The sequence below is a fragment of the Epinephelus fuscoguttatus genome, linkage group LG18 (assembly GCF_011397635.1).
Source record: "Epinephelus fuscoguttatus linkage group LG18, E.fuscoguttatus.final_Chr_v1".
Taxonomy (NCBI): domain Eukaryota; kingdom Metazoa; phylum Chordata; class Actinopteri; order Perciformes; family Serranidae; genus Epinephelus; species Epinephelus fuscoguttatus.
In genome coordinates, this window is record NC_064769.1 from 40,659,711 (window position 1) to 40,683,088 (window position 23,378).

A 23,378-nucleotide genomic window follows, 5' to 3' on the forward strand; every position below is an offset into this window, starting at 1 on the left:
TGTAAAGCAAAATCATTTATAAAAATAAGAAACAGAAGAGGCCCAAAGATTGAACCTTGTGGTACACCATAAGATACCTCAGTTCTGTTGGAGGTCATACCTTCAATACAAACATATTGCTGCCTGTTACTGAGATAATCACTAAGCCAATGAATTACAACATCCTGTAAGCCATAACGAATCAATTCGGATATTAAGATACTGTGGTCTACTACATCAAAGGCTTTCGATAAATCTAAGAAAATACCAATTGCAAACTTATTATCATTTAATGCTTCATAAATTTTGTCAGTAAGTTGGAAAAGGGCCATATATGTTGAATATTTTTTTCTATATCCATATTGGTGCTTAAACAGGATGTTGTTATCATTGAGATGTTTTAACACTCTTGCATAGACCAACTTCTCTAAAACCTTTGAGAAACATGGTAAGATTGATATAGGACGGTCATTACTGAAGACACAAAGATCACCTTCTTTGAAAAGTGGCAAAACCTTAGCTATTTTCATGTCATTTGGGACTACACCAGTTTTCAAAGAGACAGTCAATGGCAGAATGATCGAAGACGCTACTTCCTTGAGAAGCTTGGCCTTGATTTCATCATGACCTGCTGCTAAGTTATTTAAATTATTAATGATATCAAGCGCTTCAATACATGTGGGTGGTTCAAAACTACATAGGGTAGAAAAATGGGCCTTAATATTATCAGTAGGACAGTTATTAGTAGTTGGAATAGCTTTGGCAAGACAGCGTCCCACATTGGCAAAGAATTAATTAAAACCATTTGCTATATCTAATGAGGTGGAACACAGTTTATCACCTCTTGTAAACTGAGAGGGGAATTTCACTGAAGTTTTTTTTTTTAATTTAATAAATCTTTAATGACATTCCATGTGGCTTTTATGTCATTAAACATTTCTGTAAATATCTCAGAATAGTACTTTTACGGAGTAGATGTGTATATTTGTTTTTATAGTCTTTATAACTATCAGCATTATTCTATGTTGGGTTAGACAAGTATCTTTTATATAGTTTATGTTTTTTTAATAGAAGATTTAAATAGTCCCAAAGAAAACCAGGGTTTAGAGTCATGGGCTTTCTTGGGTTTTAGACTTGAGAGGGGAAACAATGGTCAAACATATTCATGAAGATTTGAAAAAATGATTGGTATGCCAAGTTAGCGTCATCCTTGTAAATATACACATCATTCCAATTAGCGTCTTCGATCATTCTCCTGAAATGATTAATTTTAACTTCACTGAACTTGCGGTATCTTATTCTGATGTTAGAATCCCAATGTTGATTTGCATTTGTCTGATTTAATGTAAAATGAAATATAGGAAAATGATCTGAAATGTCACTAAATAGTACCCCAGACTTAGAAGAATACTCAAATGAGTTAGTGATAATATTATCAATTAGTGTGGCCGAGTTACTTGTCACGCTTCTTGGTTTGGTAATAACTGGATAGAAGTAAGATGAGTATAATAAATTCACAAAATCATTAGTTGGAGTATGATTTTACTAGATTTATGTTAAAATTACTGTGTAAGTAACATAGTTTACCCTCCTTATTGATGACATCTAGTGAAGCCACAAATATATCATTAAAAGAATTAATATCGGTCTCAGGTGGACGGTAGATACAACCAATAATAATAGGTTTCCTCCAGGTGCTCCCACATGTTCTCCCTGTGTCAGCGTGGGTTTCCTCCAGGTGCTCTGACATGTTCTCCCTGTGTCAGCGTGGGTTTCCTCCAGGTGCTCCCACATGTTCTCCCTGTGTCAGCGTGGGTTTCCTCCAGGTGCTCTGACATGTTCTCCCCGTGTCAGCGTGGGTTTCCTCCAGGTGCTCCGACATGTTCTCCCTGTGTCAGCGTGGGTTTCCTCCAGGTGCTCCGACATGTTCTCCCTGTGTCAGCGTGGGTTTCCTCCAGGTGCTCTGACATGTTCTCCCCGTGTCAGCGTGGGTTTCCTCCAGGTGCTCTGACATGTTCTTCCTGTGTCAGCCTGGGTTTCCTCCAGGTGTTCCCACATGTTCTCCCCGTGTCAGCGTGGGTTTCCTCCAGGTGCTCTGACATGTTCTCCCCGTGTCAGCGTGGGTTTCCTCCAGGTGCTCTGACATGTTCTCCCCGTGTCAGCATGGGTTTCCTCCAGGTGCTCTGACATGTTCTCCCTGTGTCAGCGTGGGTTTCCTCCAGGTGCTCTGACATGTTCTCCCTGTGTCAGCGTGGGTTTCCTCCAGGTGCTCCGACATGTTCTCCCTGTGTCAGCGTGGGTTTCCTCCAGGTGCTCTGACATGTTCTCCCTGTGTCAGCGTGGGTTTCCTCCAGGTGCTCTGACATGTTCTCCCTGTGTCAGCGTGGGTTTCCTCCAGGTGCTCTGACATGTTCTCCCTGTGTCAGCGTGGGTTTCCTCCAGGTGCTCTGACATGTTCTCCCTGTGTCAGCGTGGGTTTCCTCCAGGTGCTCTGACATGTTCTCCCTGTGTCAGCGTGGGTTTCCTCCAGGTGCTCTGACATGTTCTCCCCGTGTCAGTGTGGGTTTTAGATCTGAGTACTTAAAGTTAACACGATCCACGAGACAGGGATGTCCACTATCTCCGCCCCTTTTTGCACTGGCAATAGAGCCTCTTGCAGTCTCTTTGCGTGCTTCAACTGAATATAGTTGGATTTATAGAGGAGGCAAGGAGCAAGGTCTCACTCTTCGCAGATGATTTATTAATATACATCTCTGAACCCTCTAAGTCAGTCCCCGTAATAATTTCAATTTTGAATAAATTTGGACAACTATCAGGATATAAAATAAATATCAGCAAAAGTATATTATTTCCAATAAAGACTATAAATAACCACCAACTCCTTGATAATGTGCCCTTTAAGAGCTCAACCCAGTTTAAGTATTTAGGTATTAATATTACCAAAACCTTCACAGATCTCTACAAAGAGAATTTTCAGAAATTACTAGACAAAACAACAGAAGACCTGCAGAGTTGGTCCCATATCCCCATAACATTAGCAGGCCGAATCAACATAATCGAAATGACCATCCTCCCCAAATTTCTTTTTTTATATCAGCGTATTCCCATTTATATATAAAAAGGTTTTTTTCATAGCATAGATAAAATAATCTCAGAATTCATTTGGAATAAGAAAAAAACTAGATTAAGGACAATCTTCTTACAGAGGCCAAAATCAGTAGGAGGTATGGGGTTGCCAAATTTTAAACTTTATTATTGGGCGAGTAACATAAAAATGATGACCTATTGGCCACAAAAAAAGCCTCCGTTATGGCTAGATACAGAAAATGCCAGCTGTCACCCCTCTTCCCTTCCTGCCATGTTGCTCTCAGCTTTGCCCACTGTAGACCCTGAATCAATAACTAATCCAGTCATCTCCCATTCACTCAAGATTTGGTCTCAGATTCGAAAATTTTATGGTTGGCAGTCTTGTTTACTTCAAAGCCCTCTTATCGAAAACCACACCTTCGGACCTTCATTTACCAATACAATGTTTAAGGATTGGTTCGATAAAGGAATTCATAGCTTCTTGGATATATTTATAGATCAAGTATTTCCAACATTTGAACAGGTACAGAGAAAATACAATATTCCAAGGTCACAATTTTATAAATATTTACAGGTACGTAGTTTTATTATACAAAATAATCCATCATATTCAAACTCTCCCACCTGATCCTCAATGGAATTGATACGTATGCAGGATCCCTCTAAAAAGGGAGGAATATCTAAGATATATGAAAATCTGTCAAACCTGACTTGTACAGCTACTATGGATCATCTGAGATCGGCCTGGCAGGACGACCTAGGCAGGGAGATTACAGAAGAACAATGGCAGACAGCCCTAGCACAAACTCGCAGCTCTTCAATATGTGCAGGACATGGCCTCCTGCAATTTAAAAAAATACACCGCTTACATTGGTCAATACAAAAGCTTCATAAAATATTTCCCTCAGTAGATCCTTCATGTGACAGATGTGGACTTGGACCAGCAACACTGGGTCACATGGTTCTGGAGTTGCCTGAAGCTATCACATTAGTGGGAAGACTATCAAAGACCTATTAACGTAGATCCATTGGTGGCAGTTCTAGGAATTATTGATTCAAATATTACAAAAAGCAACATGGAACATAGTATGGTTTCGTTTGTCAGTCTACTTGCACGAAGACTGATTCTACTTAGCTGGAAACAAAAAACAGCCCAACTTATTCAAATCTCATGACAGATGTTATGAGACATTGAAAGCTGGAGAAAATAAAGCTCTATAGAATCTGGCAGCCATTTATTGATTATTTTAACCACAACACTGCCTGATGGCAATTTGTGGAAGTGTTCTTAACCATCAGTAAAAGGAAAGAATTATTTTTTTCCCTAAATGTATTTATTTATGTTTATTTATTAATTATTATTTTTTTATTATTATTTTCTTGGTTGCTTTGTTTGGGTTTTTGTACTATATGTGTATGTGTTTATATTCATATACATATATAAATATTATTTTGCACTGATCTCCTTTATCATGTTCCTCTCTGACCTGTTTATTTTTATTATATTTTATTTTGAGATACATAATTTAATTTATCCATAATTAGCTTTATGTACATGTAAATGTGTGTGATGTTTGTATTACTGTCTGTTGTCAATAAAGAGAGTTGGAAAAAAAAAGCTCATTGACAGCAGTAATAAGTAGCTGCTGCATCACTGCACCAGACTACAGTATTGTAAGGAATACAGATATGTAGTGGTCATTTGTGTGTGGCAGTGCACCCATGTGAATGGCATAATTACTTCCAATTCTCATGTGAAATATACTTAACTTCACAGTGTTACAGATACAGGGCCTACTACAGTTCAATAATAGTGTTAGCAGTTATCCATATTTGTATAGTTTATCCAGCTGACAGATAGAAATACATGTAATGTGTAACTGTTTGGTTTAAGACGCCTAACATCATTGTTTCACCACTATTATGTTAACAAGAAATGTTATTTTAGTGTGTTTTTGTAAGGAACAAATCATCTTTGCAACCATGGGTCTTTTCTGACCCACATGCATAAACTTGATGTAATGATTTAAAATCATTGTTTGTTCAGAAAATAAGAAAATAACAAAAATGATATTTGATAAATAAAAGCTACACTGAATGCTAAAATAAAGACCTCTCAGCAAATATAGCAAGGAAACACACATCTGTGTATGAAATCCCACAGGAAATGAATACGGGTCATTTTTGACCCGTGATGCGTGTTAGAGGGGGTAAGCTTAGGTTGGGAGTTAAAGGGTTAAAAAGTGTCCAGATTAACAATGGCTCAATGACCACCAATGCTATATTTGTCCCCTCGTCTAAACTTGAGTTAAACTAACAAGGAATAGAGGACAGACGAACACAGATTATCGAGACAGATACTGTAAAGAACAATGGCCCCAAATCTCAATCACATGAGGAGGCTGAGGGTCGTTGTATTGGCAAAGAGAAGCTTTATAAGACCAAAACTGTAGGTCAGTCTGTTTGTGCTTATATTGTGTTGCCCTGGACAAAAAGGCAAGGCAAGTTTATTTGTAGAGCACAGTTCGTACACAAAGTAATTCAAAGTGCTTTACAGAACAAGAAAATGCATTAAAATCACAATACAAAATAAAAACATAAATAATCATTATAAAATGAACTTTAAAAGAGAAGAGTGCAGATAAGATCCTTTCAGTCATACGCACAGTGAAATAGAGCTGTTTTGAGCCTAGATTTGAACACTGTCAGAGTAGAGGCCTGTCTCACATCTTCAGAAAGACTGTTCCAGATTTTAGCTGCATAAAACTGGAATCCTGATTCCCCATGTTTAGTCCTGACTCTGGGCACCAGCAGGAGGCCGGTCCCTGAGGTCCTCAGAGTCCGAGATGGTTCGTATGGCACTAACATGTCAGAGATGTACTTTGGTGCTAGGCCGTGGAGAGACTTGTACACAAGCAGAGCTGCTTTAAAGTCTATTCTCTGAGCCACAGGAAGCCAGTGTAGAGACCCGAGCACAGGACTAATGTGCTCATACTTCCTGGTTCTGGTCAGGACCCGAGCAGCAGCATTCTGGATGTACTGCAGCTGTCTTACGGCCCGTTTGGAGAGGCCAGTGAGCAGGCGGTTACAATAGTCTAACCTATTAGAGACAAATGCATGGATAAGTCTCTCCAAGTCAGGTTTAGACACTATACCTTTGATTTTGGCAATGTTTTTTAGATGGTAAAAAGCTGCTGATGTTATTGATTTGATGTGGCTGTTAAAGTTCAAGTCTGAGTCCATTATTACCTCGAGATTTCTAACCTGATTTGTAGGTTTTAGAGAGAGAGACTGGAGGTGACTGCTGACACTTTCTCTTTGTTTCAGTGGACCAAATACGATGACTTCAGTCTTGTCTGAATTTAGCTGGAGAAAGTTGTTTTGCATCCACACACTGACCTGTTGGATGCAGTGACAGAGTGAATCCACTGGTCCATATTCACCTGCTGTCAGTGAGACATAGATCTGAGTGTCGTCTGCATAATTGTGGTAGGACACATTATTACTTTGTATTAATTGGCCTAAAGGCAGCATGTAGAGATTGAACAGAAGGGGTCCCAGGACTGACCCTTGGGGCACCCCAGGTCAAGGCCATGTGGTCTGAGACACAGTTACCCATTTCAACAAAGTACTTCCTGTCTTCTAGATAGGACTTCAACCAATTTAGGGCAGTGCCAGAGATGCCCACCCAGTCCTCTCGTCTCTGTGAAAGGATCTCATGATCGACAGTGTCAAAAGCAGCACTCAGATCTAGCAGGACTAAAACTGAGACTTTGCCTGCGTCAGTGTTCAGGCGGATGTCATTTGTCACCTTAATAAGAGCGGTCTCAGTGCTGTGATGGGGTCTAAAACCTGACTGGAAAACATCAGAGGAGTTGTTCTTTAGCAGAAAGTCAGTAAGCTGTTGGTAAACAACTTTCTCAAGGACTTTGCCTAAAAACGGCAGATTTGAAATGGGCAGTAGTTGTTCAGTACTGTGGCATCAAGACTGCTCTTCTTTAGAGAGGCTTTATGACCGCAGTTTTCAAGGCCTTTGGGAATGTTCCAGATTGTAGTGACATGTTAACTATGTGAGCGAGTGGTGGTAACAAACTGCTCAGCACAGACTTTAGAAATCTAGTGGGTAACACATCGAGGCAGCATGTAGACGAACTCAGACTGGTGATGATCTCTTGGACAGTTTTGTCAGTTACAGGTGCAAAATGAGTCAGCTCTAAGTGTCTAGATGGCTGCAGGGTTGTTATTGGTGTTGTGGAATTGATGGCATTTTTAATGGTCTGAACCTTGTCGCAAAAGAATACTGCAAACTCATTACACTTAGATGTGGAGATCAGTTCCAACGGCAGTTGAGCTGGAGGGTTTGTTAATCTGTTCACTGTTGCAAATAAGACACGCGAGTTGTTACTGCAGTTTCCAATAATTTCAGAAAAGTACCTCTCCCTTGTTCTACGTAAGATCTGGTTGAACACGAACAACTTTTCTTTATAAATTTCATAATGAACATGAAGCTTTGACTTGCGCCATTTCCGCTCGGCCCTCCGGCACTCCCTTTTCTGTGCCCTGACCGAGTCGTCATTCCTCCATGGCGCCTTCTGCTTATTTTTAACCATTTTAACCTTCACAGGGGCAATGGTGTCCAGAACATTCAAAACACTCGAAGTAACAGAGTTCAACAAATCATCAACATTAGAACATGAGGCATTTTCAAAGTTTATCATTTCCATGAACAGAGCTTCTCTCCAGGATGAGGCATTTTGGTCTTTACAGAGTTTTGGAAAAGACACAGTATCACTCAGGTTTAAGATGAAAGTAGCAGGTTTTTCACCCTTTTTACTGAAAGTAACTGTGGGCTTCTTACCACCGGATGTCACTGGGAGCGTCTTGTGAAGTCCTTTTTCATATTCTAAAGCAAAAATCTGTGCTTGTAGCTCATTAATTTCTTGTTGATATCTCTGACAGCATTCACAGAAGTAATTTGTTTGGTTTCTTCCCCCGGACGTGCTGCTGGCTCGTCAGATCAGTTTAAAATATAAAAATGTTCTTCAAAGTCTTGGTTTACTTAAAATAATTCATGGAATGATGGATATAGAGATTTTCCAGGATTTGTAGAAGGAGTAAAATGATTAAAAAGCAGAGTAAAGAAGGAAGCAGGCTGGAGCAAGCAGGAAAGCATCTGCACTCTTCAGAAGCAGGAAGCACCAGGACGGCGCTTGTGTTTGGCTGCTGGAGGCAGTGTGCCTGGGGGGCTGCCTGACCAGTAGATAGCTGTGTGGAGGGCCCAACAGCAGGCACGCATGTCTAAGGTATAGACTCGTGATCCAGCAGGCCTGTTGTTGCTCTGCATTGCCTCTGTGTTGTTTTTGTTCCAAGCAAAACATAAAAAGTTTCTGGTCTTCGTTCTGTGAACTGGTTCAAAGCCTTGGCTTTAACTGTGCGTATAAATGAATAAATAGAATAGTAATTTGTTTGATGGTGTTCAGGCTTAGGTCCAGTGTTGGGCAAATCATTTGGAACAACAATGAAACTGTAAGTGTTTTGAACTGCTCTCACTTGTGCCCTCAGCAATACACCTACCAAAGTCAGAGTCTGTCAGCAGTTTGAGAGAGATGTGAGGAACACATGGAGACACACAGAGACACACATTCATGGATTCATAGATATAGAATAAAGATTCCATATTCTTTAATTTACCCATGCAAACTTCACCACAAAACAAAGTGACAAACAATTTGAGCAGAAATAAACAGTGAAATAATGTAGACAGAAAATGATTTGAAATTCTTCAAAGTGTCCCACTGCCATTCATCTTTAGACATGTCATGTGATGTGTCTGTGATGATCTGTTTACAGTCTTGAGCCTGATGCAAATATCACTTCAAACTAGTAAAACTCAGCTGCTGACCATCACCATCAATTAACGCGTAATATTTCCCTTCTTCCCTTCCTGCATTTAAATATATCACCATCAACAACATTGCAGAAGGGAACAACTTATACCACTACTCAAATTGTCATTTAATTATACACTTGAATATGGTGAAACCCCTCCATCCTGGAAAGAAGCTATAATATCAGTGATCCCCAAGAAAAATAACAGTGGGACTTGTTCAGATTATAGACCTATATCATTACTTAATGTAGATTATAAATTGTATACTTCGATTATTTCAAAAAGATATGATAACATAAGGAGAACTCTACACATTATTAATCACATTCAAAATAAAAATATCAGTGCAGCCGTAATAAGCCTTGATGCGGAGAAGGCATTAGCGTTAATTGGACTTTTTTATATCAGGTACTTGGAAAATTTGGATTTAATGACAAATCCGTTCAATGTATTAAAACACTCAAAAACCAACTGCAAGGATAAGAATAAACGGCAGTCTCACTGAGAGCATAACTTTAGAAAGGTCAACCAGGCAGGGCTGCTGTCTTTCACCAACCTTATCTGCAATCTTCATAGAGCCCCTGGCACAAGCCATCAGGCAGAGTAAAGATCTTAAAGGAATAAAAGTTGGGGGAGAAGATCACACCATTGGACTTTTTGCTGATGATGTGATCTGTTTTTTAGAGGACCCAGAAACGTGAATTCCCATATTAATTAACCAACTAGAGACGTTTGGCTTCTGCTCTGGATATAAGCGTAATTTGACTAAAACACAAACTTTAATATTCAATTACACTCCATCCAAAAACATACAATTAAAAGATAATTTGAATTGGAGAACAACAAAAATGAAGTATCTTGGGGTCACCCTAACACAAAAAGCAGACGAACTATATGAAGCTAAATACATCAAAATATTTAAGGAAATTAGGAATGGTTTGGACAGGCGGGCTGTCCTTCCATTAGACATTGGTACATGAATTGAGACCATCAAGATGAGTATTCTCCCTCGGCTCCTGTTTCAGTCTTTACCCATTCAGATACCACAAAAACAGCTCAGAATATGGGATGAAATCTTCTCAAGATTTATATGGAATGGTCATAGACCAAGAATTAAATTTGAAACATTACAGATTGGGAAAGATAAGGGAGGGATGGCGCTGCCAAACCTTAAGGAGTATTTTCATGCAGCACAAGTTAGACCCGTGCTTTGCTGGTGTGATAAAGACTATATGGCAAAATGGAAAAATATAGAGCAGTTCATACAAGGAAGAGAAATTCAAAGCCTTATTGGGGATAGGGAAGAAACAATGAGTATAATTGAACAGGTGGATACTGTCACTCAGTTTACATTAAAATTGTGGTTTAATTTAGTACAAAAACAGAAACTGGAGAAAGAGCTTAGACTACTTAGATGGATAGCACACGATAGGTGTTTTATCCCCGGTTCTCTTGACCAGAGGTTTAAACGATGGATTCCAAGTGGAATTACATCAGTATGTAATAATATGTACACTAATAAAAAAATGGTAATTTTATGAGTTTTCAGGAGATTAAACATAAATATAAACTAAGTCACCAAGACCTTTTAAGATATCTGCAAATAAGGGAAATAAGGGATTTTTCTGACAAAGAAATGAAACACAATGTAAATTTGGATAAAAATGGAATAATCAGATCCATAATTGGAATCTACAAGTCAAAGAAATATAGAGTAATATCTACAGTATCTGGTCACCTAATAGAGAGAGGATGGAATACAACCTCTATAATGTGTAAAACTGAAATGGGAGAGGGAACTGTGTAAATATTTCTGATGATGAATGGTCACATATTTAGAGAACACAACAGTCAACTACATCATCACGTGTTTGGAGATTATATTATTGGAAGAATTTAATAAGATTCTTTATCACATCCAAAATTAGGAGCAAATACTCATCAGTATCACAGCCATGTTGGAGAAAATGTGGGGCTATAAATGTAGATCATTCTTATGTTTTTTGGCTTTGCCCTAATATTATAAAATTTTGGGAAGATGTTCACATTGTTATTGTCAGAATTCTGGGCTTTGATATATCTAAGTCATGTGGCAATATGACAGGGAATGTTGTGTTAAAAGAGGACAATATTTACTGAAAATCTTGTTGTGTTAAAAGAGGACAATATTTACTGAAAATCTTGTTAGCAGCTTGTAAAAAAGCATCACAAGAAAGTGGTATAAGCCAGATCCACCAACACAAGATGACTGGTTGAAAATTGTGAACGAAATATATGTTATGGAACAGCTGACTCATAAGATAAGAACTCAAGAAGATCAATGCCGAGAAAAATGGAAGAAATGGACCATCTACACATCGACAACAGGATAAGGACTGCCACACTGATAATATACTGTAGAAACAAACTGTAGAGAGGTGGCAATCCAACATGTTCTTTTCCTAATGTTTGTGTTTATTTGTCTCCTCTTTTGGGAGATCTATGTTACGTTTTCAAAAATGCAATAAAGAAAAAGTATAAAAAAAACAACATTGCAGAAGGACTCATTCTTACCATGGGGAATTTGCACCAGTGTATCAGCTGGTTGCTGCAAGTTTCCTGCATCTCTCAGTAAACTCACCAACTAAAATGTGCCTAATATGAATCACTAAAGCACACAGGACACACTCCTTTTTTCTTAGTATTAACTAATCTCAGACTGATCTTCATTCATAGATACATTTGTAATTTCTTCTGGTTTGCCTTCATATCCCATGAGGCTCTGTATGCGCTCTGACATTATAATCAGCATTAGAAGAATTGCAAATTCACATAGAAAAGAACTTTCTAGCAATCTCTGAGAAGGACCAACTCATTAGTAATAGTCATCATCTGAATGAGTATCTCTGCTGTCAGCAAGTTGTAATAATTTCTCCCTGTTCCTTCTCATATCCCACATCAGGCTCTGGATGCCCTCTGAATACAGCAGCTGATCTCCGGTGATCTGCCCCAGTGCTGATGTCATCTCTTCCATCACCTTCATGACCGGCTCTAGCAGGATCAGACGTCGGGTCTGCAGCTCCGCCGCACTCCCCACCCCACTCAGCCTCCCCAGTTGACGGACAGCTTGTCTAGTTTTAGCCTGGATATCAGCAACCACCTCCCTTCTTGGACAAGTCCTTCAGTGAGGCCTCTGTCTGAATCCTATCGTCTGTAGTTTGAATGTTGGCCTGACTCTGACTAATTTTGGAGCCATACTCAGATACATTGCTAGAGAACGTTTCCTCCTGAGATTCAAATTCACGTACTTCACTCCTAGCGGACTCCATCAAGTCAGAGGCCTGATTCATGTCTACCTGGCCAGCAACAGCCAAGACTGACCCTGCAAAGAATATTGATAATTAAAGTATTCATAATACCAGCAGTGCTAAAAATACAATGATCACTTGATTGTTTAAATTAATTCAAAGATAGAGTAAATATTTTCTTACCAGCGATCCATCCGGCGATTGGGATCACCATGAGACCAATCCCAACATTCCTCGCTGTCTCGGCCTCATCTCTCCTCCGTTTCATTTTGTCATAGGTCTTTTCTGCCTCCCTCACACGACATCTCGCTTGTCTCAGTTTTTCCTGATTCCTCTCTAAAGACTCCTGATGTGACTTCAGCTCTATTCTATAATTCTGTAACTCCCCCTCTCTCTTCTGTTTCTCCTTGGCTAACCAACTCTGCTCTGCAGTGAGACGCTCAGTGTCCCCATCCAGCTTTAGAAGCTCCTGTTTGGCCACCTGCTCTGATCTTTCTAACTTCTGCTTCATGCTTTCAATCTCTCTCCTGATCTCATCAAAGGTCTGGCATCCAGGATAGACGATGTCTGCATTCACGCTGAGGAGTAAGTCTGTGACGGTGTTGAAGGATTGAAGCCCACTCTTCAAGGGACCAATCACAGCTTGGGCCAGTTTTATCAACTCCGGGTGCTGCGGCACTACAGAGCTGTGGGTTTACAGAGGAACAGATTAAAGTCAACCTTAGGGCAGACCCCAGATTGATTGATGTGGTGACAGAAGTTAGTTTGTACATTCTGTTTTCAAATATTGTGAGCCTCTGGCACAGTCCCTGCAGAGCAACAACCACACATCTTAATGATGTCATAGAAATCACAGGTGTTTAATTGTGTGTTAGGAGAGTATGCATGGACATGAGCATGAAGTGTGAGCTTCTCACCTGCATCTGTAGACAGTCTGATGGCTGAACACATATCCACATAGCTGTGAGCCATGGAACCATTGAGTGGAATACGCCATCTTGGACTTAGGGAAAGAAACTGCATATTAATTAAGCTCATGTTGCAATGTCATGAACTCAAACCTCACATGAATGGCAAAAGTCTACTCAAACATGACACAATCATGGATGACAAGTTTATGTTTTAAAGTGAACCTATGGGGGCAGTTAAACTGAGAGTGAAACTTAAGATTGGCTGCCCCCATAGGTTCACTTTAGCTGCCTTTCTGATATTCAGTCAATGTTGTGCCAAATGTTCTCGTTAGTTTTCCTACTGACAGCACTCGGTGACCTCGATCAACAGGGCTAGATCAAGGGCTCTCTAATGTCTCGATGTCTGAAAATAAGATTGATATAGATGTTAGTGACTAAAAACTAAACTGGAAGTCACGTTTTGATCAACAATGTGTTTATTTAGCATCATTACAAACGTGTTTATGTATTCAACAATTTCTTAATCTTACTGAAAATTGAATTTCTTTATTATTTCTCAGTAAATCTTTAATATAATCAGTTAGTGGGTCTTGATCTGAAGTTACTGATATCTAGATCAGAATTGTCTCGTAATACATTGTCTTGTCTCTATTGTTCAGACAGTGTGTAAGGAATGTAGAATCTCTCTACTAACCCAGAGGCTACACCGGGTGCATGATTTCAGCCTTGTGGACGCGGAGCATATGCTGCCAGAATTACACTCTATTATAAACAATTGAATTCCACGTCCGCACTCGGTGTAGCCTCGGGATTAGACCCAATAACCATGACCAACTAGTTGTGATTTACAAAGAATAAATCATTAGTCAAGAGTAAGAAATTGAGCAAATACATCAATCAATCAATCAATCAATCACTCAATTTTATTTATAAAGCCCAATATCACAAATCACAATTTGCCTCACAGGGCTTTACAGCATACGACATCCCTCTGTCCTTATGACCCTCACAGCTGATCAGGAAAAACTCCCCAAAAAACCCTTTAACGGGGAAAAAACGGTAGAAACCTCAGGAAGAGCAACTGAGGAGGGATCCCTCTTCCAGGACGGACAGACGTGCAATAGATGTCGTACAGAACAGATCAGCATGATAAATTAACAGTAATCCGTATGACACAATGAGACAGAGAGAGAGAGAGAGAGAGAGAGAGAGAGAGAGAGAGAGAGAGAAGGTGCCCGGTGTATTATAGGGGGGTCCTCCGGCAGACTAGGCCTAAGTCAGCCTAACTAGGGGCTGGTACAGGGCAAGCCTGAGCCAGCCCTAACTATAAGCTTTATCAAAGAGGAAAGTCTTAAGTCTAGTCTTAAATGTGGAGACGGTGTCTGCCTCCCGGACCGTAACAGGAAGATGATTCCACAGGAGAGGAGCCTGATAGCTGAAGGCTCTGGCTCCTGATCTACTTTTGGAGACGATACATGTGTGATGATACTTAATACAGACCTTATTAACCACTAATACATATGTTATGCATTAGTTACTAATATGTTTCACCAAAATTCTTTATCAAAAACTAAAACTAAAGACAGAAATGACTAAAATATGACTTTTCATATAATTCATGTAATGACTAAAAGTAAATAGAAAATAGCTGCCAACATTAACACTGGTAGCAGCCTGAGCATATGAGTTAAGATAAGATAAACTTTATTGTCCCACAAGGGAAATTTGTCTTGGGCAGTATAGTGCAAACAGCTGCAATATTCACATACAAACATACAATCAACACAGACAAGTTGCCAACATAGTGCAGTGAGTGTGTTATAGTTGCAGACTCCTGTTACAAGAGTAGTGCAAGCATTTGCAATATGATAATTATTGTGACTTACAGTGTGAAGAGAGAGAGGGTTCTCTTCAGCTGATGTGTTCTGATCGTCTGACGAGGAGCAGTGGAGAGACGAGCTGCTGAGAGGCACTTTAAAGGCAAACAACAGAAAGTGAAACAGTGAACATCAGTCTCATCCAATAGGCTGAGGACATCCTTTTATTGTTGGTATAGCTGTTAAGTTTCACTCTGTCTGAGACGATTCTCTGAAATCATGTGACCACAGCAGCCAATCAGCAGCAGAGACTGTAAACACTCATCTTTGACAGTTATATGACCATTCTGCCACCTAGTGGAGGACTAACACAATAACACACAGGGAACATTCTACACACAAAAGATAGTAAACACACACAAGAGACAGATTTTATATCTCGATTAAACTAACCTGGTTAAAAAAAGGATGTTTATTATTATTATTATTATTATTATTATTATTATTATTATTATTATTATTACTGAGTTCTGACCTCAGTCTGTCCTGTTAAGTTTCACTGTCTCTGAGACGATTCTCTGAAATCATGTGACCACAGCAGCCAATCAGCAGCAGAGACTGTAAACACTCAGCAGCAGTGTGTGAGCAGGGCCTGACTGTGGTACTCATGTATGGAGAGAACATAAAGGTGGCTCATGGTTCCCTTCTCCAAAGTGCTGCATGTTGTCACCCTCATGCCAACATCAGTGTAAGTGTTTCATGTCTTGAGTTTATGGGTGTTAAAATGGCAGATGTTCAAAAAGGAGTTTGGTGTACGATATATGAAGAAGCATATGCATGGAGGACATGTTGTTCCTCTAAATGTATTCAGACATGTGGCTTTGGATAAAAGCATCAGCCAAATAAATGGACATAAACATAAACATAAATGAGTGATAATGAAACCATAACCACAATACTTCAGACTGGATGTCCAAGTAAAAATAAGAGATCTGACCAGCTCATTGACAGCAGTAATAAGTAGCTGCTGCATCACTGCACCAGACTACAGTATTGTAAGGAATACAGATATGTAGTGGTCATTTGTGTGTGGCAGTGCACCCATGTGAATGGCATAAGCTGCCCACGTGACAGACAGATTGGCCCAGTCCCAAACCACTCCCTACCCACCAGCGCTTCACTACCCAGTGTCACTCCAGATCAAGTTCCACTCGCAGCTGTGGAGGGCACTCCTGATTGAGGGGAAGTGTATGAAAGAGAAGCCAAACCATGGGACGCCCTCGCCACTCTACCGGAAGAAGGAAGCAGATGTAACCATGGATACCGACAGATGTTTTGTGAAAGCAAAATAGAGCAACAGGCTATTAAAAAAAACCATTTAAATATTAATTAAAATGAGTTAAATTTTAAAAAAACACGTCAGATAAGAGATACAGTGCAGTGTAATCAAAGTAATTAACTTGTTCATATTTTATAGACACAGTTCACACATTCACAGATGAACTTTATTAATTAATCTGGGCAGTCTTACCTCCATCCCTGCTTTGCAGCATTCCTTTTTTAGTAAAGAGACTCATTTTTAATCCGTAGATCGATTAACTGCTTTGCTTTTTCTTCTGTCCCTGTGAACACATAATTATATATTTTTTTTAAAAAATCACGAGAATGGGATGAGGAATTTTTTAGACAGTTTTAATTAGTTATTTTAAGCATATGGACGTGGAGGTTTTCATCTTTTGACACCAAACATTCTGTGTTTGTTTGAGAGTGTAAAGTCAGTGTGAGGAAACAAATGTGTGTGTTTGATCTAAAATATTTTACAAAGTAGAAAGACGGAACTCTTACATTTGTACGTTGTTTCCTCCATTATGATGTTGCACTTCCTGCTGGGCTCATCAGAAGCCTGCACTGACTCGCTATCTAAGGGCTGAGCAGTCCACTCGCACTCAGCGATAATTGGTTTGGGACAGCTCTTAATATGGCGGAGCGCCGCGTGACCGCGCAAACGGAGGGGGAGTGAATAGGGCGAGGGGATAGGGGCCGGTTTGGGATTGGGCCATAGTGTTTACCCACACACCGTCTTGCTCTCTGGTGTCATCTCTGGGTACCTCCTCCTGCCACAGCTCCCCCTGCAGGCCCCAGCTGTCACTGTGCCCACCTGCTGCTGCTCTCCCCATTCAGTCTATCATCTCAGTCAGACCCCTCCGTCCCTACAACAGGTTCAACTCTGTGAACAAATGTAACCTCTCAGTAAAACACGTCAAACTGTCCAATCCCAACCTCCGCCAACTCTCCCATTCCTCACAGCCAATCACACAGCAGCATCTCACGAACTGACACTGCTAAACATCCGTTCACTCAACAACAAAGCACTCATCTTAAATGAATTCATTACTGACAACAACATAGACTTCCTCTGCATCACGGAAACCTGGCACAAACATCTGTGACTATTTTTCACCAAACCAAGACACCCCCTCCAGATACACGTATACTGACCAGCCCCGTCTCACTGGAAGAGGCGGCGGCGTGGCCTCAGTCCATAAGAGAGACCTAACAATCACCATCATATCCACTCCCTCCTTTCAGTCGTTTGAACACATTGCTTTTAAACTCCCCGGCCCCGCTCCCCTGGTCACTGCTGTTATTTACCGCCCTCCCAAGCCCAATCCATCTTTCCTCTCTGACTTCTCTGATTTTGTCACACAGCTCTCAGCCATCTCACCTTCTGTTCTTCTCCTTGGCGACTTCAACTACCACGCTGACAACATTAACTGCAAACATGCCTCTGAGTTTCTTGATCTACTGGACTGCCTCAATCTCACTCAACATGTCAACTTCCCCACTCACAATCATGGCCACACTTTAGACTTAGTCTGCTCCACCGGTCTCACCATCCAACAACTCTCCAGCATCAATCTCCACATCTCCGACCACTTGGCTATCATCATGGACATTCATCTCCCCCCAAGGGCAAACGCATAATATCATTCAGAAACCTCAAATCCATCTCCCTTCAAGATTTCTCAGCTTCTCTTTCCAACACTCTGTCTACCTTCCCTCCCCCGCTGTCTGATGACCCCAATGAGCTTGTCAACTTCTACAACAACACTCTCTCCTCCTGTCTTGATCAACTGGCCCCCATCAAAACCAAATCTGTCTCATTCACACACTCAGCCCCCTGGTACACCCCTGAACTCCGCCAAATGAAATCCCACAAGCGTCAGCTTGAAAGACTGCATAAAAAGACCGGTTTAACAGTTCATCGCCAAGCCTACACAGACCACCTCCGACAGTACAAAGCCGCCCTCAATACTGCCCGCTCTACCTACTACTCCAACCTCATTCACACCAGCTCTAATAACCAAAAGGCTCTTTTTTCCACCGTAAACAAACTCCTTAATCCCAGTGACAATATTTCAAACTCATTCACCGTTGAAAAATGCAATTCCTTCCTCTCATTTTTCCAAACCAAAATTGACACCATCCACAGTTCTCTAACCACCCCCCACACCTCCCACCCTCCTACCCCCCTCCACCCATCTTATCACCCTGCCCCTCTCCAAATTCGCACCTGTCTCCCCAGCTGAGCTGTCTAAAATCATCTCAACCATGAAAACTTCCACCTGCATGCTAGATCCCATCCCATCCGCCATTGTTAAGCACTGCTTCCCCACCATCTCCCCGCTTGTCTCCAAAATTGTCAACTCCTCCCTCAGCTCTGCCTCTGCCCTTCCTTCACTCACACTGGCTGCAGTCACCCCCATCATTAAAAAACCTGGTCTCAACCCTGACATCATGAGCAATTTTCGGCCCATTTCCAACCTCCCATTCCTCTCAAAAATCCTTGAATCTGTCGTCGCCTCACAAATCATATCCTACCTCAACAATAATGACCTCTTCGAACAATTTCAATCTGGATTCCGTGCACAACACAGCACCGAAACTGCCCTCCTTAAAGTCACAAACGACCTCCTCCTCTCCTCAGACTCCGGCCTACTCTCCATCCTCATCCTCCTTGATCTCACCACCGACTTTGACACCATCAACCACTCCATCCTACTCTCCCGCCTGCAAACCCTCCTCACCATCACTGACAATGTCCTCACCTGGCTACATTCCTATCTCACTGACAGAAAACAATTCATCTTCATCAACAACTGCTCCTCCTCAACTGCCCCCCTGTCCCAAGGCGTCCTCCAGGGTTCGGTGCTTGGTCCTCTCCTCTTCATCCTCTACCTCCTCCCCTTTGGTCAAATCATCCGTCGTCATGGTCTCTGTTTTCACTGCTACGCTGACGATGTCCAGCTATACATCTCCACTAAGTCCATCACCCATTTAACCCACTCCACCCTGTCAAACTGTCTCTCCGAAATTAAATCCTGGATGCAAGAAAACTTTCTTAAACTCAACTGTGACAAATCACACATGATCCTAACTGGTGCAAATTCCCTCACCCAAACAGCCAAAGACTTCCACCTCACCATCGTCAACTCCACCCTGTCCCCCTCCCCTCACTGCCGCAACCTTGGTATCATCTTCGACAGCGACCTCTCCTTCAACCAACACATCAAACAAGTCACTGAAACAGTCTTCTTTCAACTTAAAAACATTTCTCGCCTCCGCCCCTCACTCTCTCGCAATGCTGCCGAAGCCCTGATCCACGCCTTCATGACATCCCGCCTTGACTATTGCAATAGCATCCTTTATGGCCCAACCTCCAAACTCCTCAATAAACTCCAATATATCCAAAACTCTGCCGCCCGCCTCCTCACTCACACCCGCTCCCGTGACCACATCACCCATGTACTAACCTCCACTGGCTCCCTGTCCCACAACGCATCCACTTCAAACTCCTCCTACTCACCCATAAAGCCCTCCACAACCAGGCCACCTCTGACCTCACAGACCTGCTCCACCCTTACACCCCTTCCTGCAGCCTCCCCTCTTCCAATGCCAACCTTCTCACTGTCCCCAAGACCAAGCACAGAACCTGGGGGGACAGAGCCTTCTCCGTTGCTGCCCCACCCTCTGGAACTCCCTACCAAAACACATCCATGACTGCACTGACCTCCCATCATTCAAATCACTACTCAAAACTCACCTGTTCCGTTCTGCTTTTAATATTTAGCTACTTTTATTCATTTATTTAGTTATTTGTTTTTTCACTCCCATTGCTATTCCTCTTTGTCTTTGATGTCTTTCGCTGAAAATTGTTTTTTTGATGTGTTTGAACTGTCTCTGTAAAGTGACTTTGAGAACTTTGAAAAGCGCTTTATAAATAAAATGTACTATTATTATTATTATTATTATTATTATTACTTCCAATTCTCATGTGAAATATACTTAACTTCACAGTGTTACAGATACAGGGCCTACTACAGTTCAATAATAGTGTTAGCAGTTATCCATATTTGTATAGTTTATCCAGCTGACAGATAGAAATACATGTAGTGTGTAACTGTTTGGTTTAAGACGCCTAACATCATTGTTTCACCACTATTATGTTAACAAGAAATGTTATTTTAGTGTGTTTTTGTAAGGAACAAATCATCTTTGCAACCATGGGTCTTTTCTGACCCACATGCATAAACTTGATGTAATGATTTAAAATCATTGTTTGTTCAGAAAATAAGAAAATAACAAAAATGATATTTGATAAATAAAAGCTACACTGAATGCTAAAATAAAGACCTCTCAGCAAATATAGCAAGGAAACACACATCTGTGTATGAAATCCCACAGGAAATGAATACGGGTCATTTTTGACCCGTGATGCGTGTTAGAGGGGGTAAGCTTAGGTTGGGAGTTAAAGGGTTAAAAAGTGTCCAGATTAACAATGGCTCAATGACCACCAATGCTATATTTGTCCCCTCGTCTAAACTTGAGTTAAACTAACAAGGAATAGAGGACAGACGAACACAGATTATCGAGACACATACTGTAAAGAACAATGGCCCCAAATCTCAATCACATGAGGAGGCTGAGGGTCGTTGTATTGGCAAAGAGAAGCTTTATAATGTATTAAAGCAGGGGAGCAATTTTTGTATTGGAAAAACATTTTTTCATTTATGATGCATTGTTCTCTCTCACATGAGCTTCCCTGAAAGGATGTTTTTCCCCTCAGTGCTTTCATAGTTTCATAGAAGGCAAATTGTTAGTCAGCTTTACCAGGGTTGCCAATAACTGTGGAGGTTTCTGTACAACACCTCCATGGTGCTGACTCACCAGCCCTTATACCCCTCAGCTCCTGGAGAGGGCGACAAAGACACACACACAATAACGATCTACAGTCAAACAATCAACACGTGGCGTCAAATTTCATCGTCACACCAAGAAAAAGGTGAAAAAGGGGTTGAGTGACGGGTACCACAAAAGAAAGTGGCAAAAGAGCCCAAGAGCACTTTTAAGACCAGAACTGTAGGTCAGTCTGTTTGTGCTTATATTGTGTTGCCCTGGACAAAAAGGACGGCGCTTGTGTTTGGCTGCTGGAGGCAGTGTGCCTGGGGGGCTGCCTGACCAGTAGATAGCTGTGTGGAGGGCCCAACAGCAGGCACGCATGTCTAAGGTATAGACTCGTGATCCAGCAGGCCTGTTGTTGCTCTGCATTGCCTCTGTGTTGTTTTGTTCCAAGCAAAACATAAAAAGTTTCTGGTCTTCGTTCTGTGAACTGGTTCAAAGCCTTGGCTTTAACTGTGCGTATAAATGAATAAATAGAATAGTAATTTGTTTGATGGTGTTCAGGCTTAGGTCCAGTGTTGGGCAAATCATTTGGAACAACAATGAAACTGTAAGTGTTTTGAACTGCTCTCACTTGTGCCCTCAGCAATACACCTACCAAAGTCAGAGTCTGTCAGCAGTTTGAGAGAGATGTGAGGAACACATGGAGACACACAGAGACACACATTCCTTGGATTCATAGATATAGAATAAAGATTCCATATTCTTTTATTTACCCATGCAAACTTCACCACAAAACAAAGTGACAAACAATTTGAGCAGAAATAAACAGTGAAATAATGTAGACAGAAAATGATTTGAAATTCTTCAAAGTGTCCCACTGCCATTCATCTTTAGACATGTCATGTGATGTGTCTGTGATGATCTGTTTACAGTCTTGAGCCTGATGCAAATATCACTTCAAACTAGTAAAACTCAGCTGCTGACCATCACCATCAATTAACGTGTAAATATTTCCCTTCTTCCCTTCCTGCATTTAAATATATCACCATCAACAACATTGCAGAAGGACTCATTCTTACCATGGGGAATTTGCACCAGTGTATCAGCTGGTTGCTGCAAGTTTCCTGCATCTCTCAGTAAACTCACTAACTAAAATGTGCCTAATATGAATCACTAAAGCACACAGGACACACTCCTTTTTGTTAGTATTAACTCATCTCAGATTGATCTTCATTCATAGATACATTTGTAATTTCTTCTGGTTTGCCTTCATATCCCATGAGGCTCTGTATGCGCTCTGACATTATAATCAGCATTAGAAGAATTGCAAATTCACATAAGTTGCAGCCATTTTTAACTCTAGTCTGTTATTCATTCATTCATCTTCTAACCGCTTCATCCTCTTGAGGGTCGCGGGGGGGCTGGAGCCTATCCCAGCTGACACTGGGTGAGAGGCAGGGTTCACCCTGGACAGGTCACCAGACTATCGCAGGGCTGACACATAGAGACAGACAACCATTCACACTCACATTCACACCTACGGACAATTTAGAGTCGCCAATTAACCTGCATGTCTTTGGACTGTGGGAGGAAGCTGGAGCACCTGGAGGAAACCCACGCTGACACAGGGAGAACATGTCAGAGCACCTGGAGGAAACCCACGCTGACACGGGGAGAACATGTCAGAGCACCTGGAGGAAACCCACACTGACACAGGGAGAACATGTCAGAGCACCTGGAGGAAACCCACGCTGACACAGGGAGAACATGTCAGAGCACCTGGAGGAAACCCACGCTGACACAGGGAGAACATGTGGGAGCACCTGGAGGAAACCCACGCTGACACAGGGAGAACATGTGGGAGCACCTGGAGGAAACCCACGCTGACACAGGGAGAACATGCAAACTCCGCACAGAAGGGCTCCCACGCCCGGGATCGAACCGGCAACCCTCTTGCTGTGAGGCGACAGTGCTAACCACAACCCCACCGTGCCGCCCTCTAGTCTGTTAATCAGCCCTAAACCTAAACTAGATTATAATTCATTTGAAAGCCTTGTTCTCAGTCTTTTAAATCCGACCTGGAAAACCTCACAGCCACTTTTATTTGTTATAGTGTACTGTGCTCCTGGCCCGTATTCTGAATTTGTATCTGAATTCTCAGAGTTTTTATCCAGTTTAGTTCTTAAATCAGATAAAGTTATTATTGTAGGCGATTTTAACATTC

General features: G+C 41.3%; 1 protein-coding gene across 1 annotated transcript in view; it reads right to left on the minus strand.

The window, feature by feature from the left end:
- Positions 1–12,084: 12,084 nt before the first annotated feature.
- The window catches only part of LOC125905629 (uncharacterized), a 30,702-nt gene continuing 19,408 nt past the window's right edge, over positions 12,085–23,378 (minus strand). Inside the window, exons 2-5 of the mRNA XM_049603738.1 lie at positions 15,041–15,126; positions 13,161–13,246; positions 12,427–12,929; positions 12,085–12,317 (exon numbers count right to left, since the gene is read on the minus strand). Of these exons, the coding sequence (XP_049459695.1) occupies positions 12,085–12,317; positions 12,427–12,929; positions 13,161–13,240 (816 nt within the window). The 5' untranslated portion in view covers positions 13,241–13,246; positions 15,041–15,126. The remainder of the gene's footprint in view (positions 12,318–12,426; positions 12,930–13,160; positions 13,247–15,040; positions 15,127–23,378) is intronic.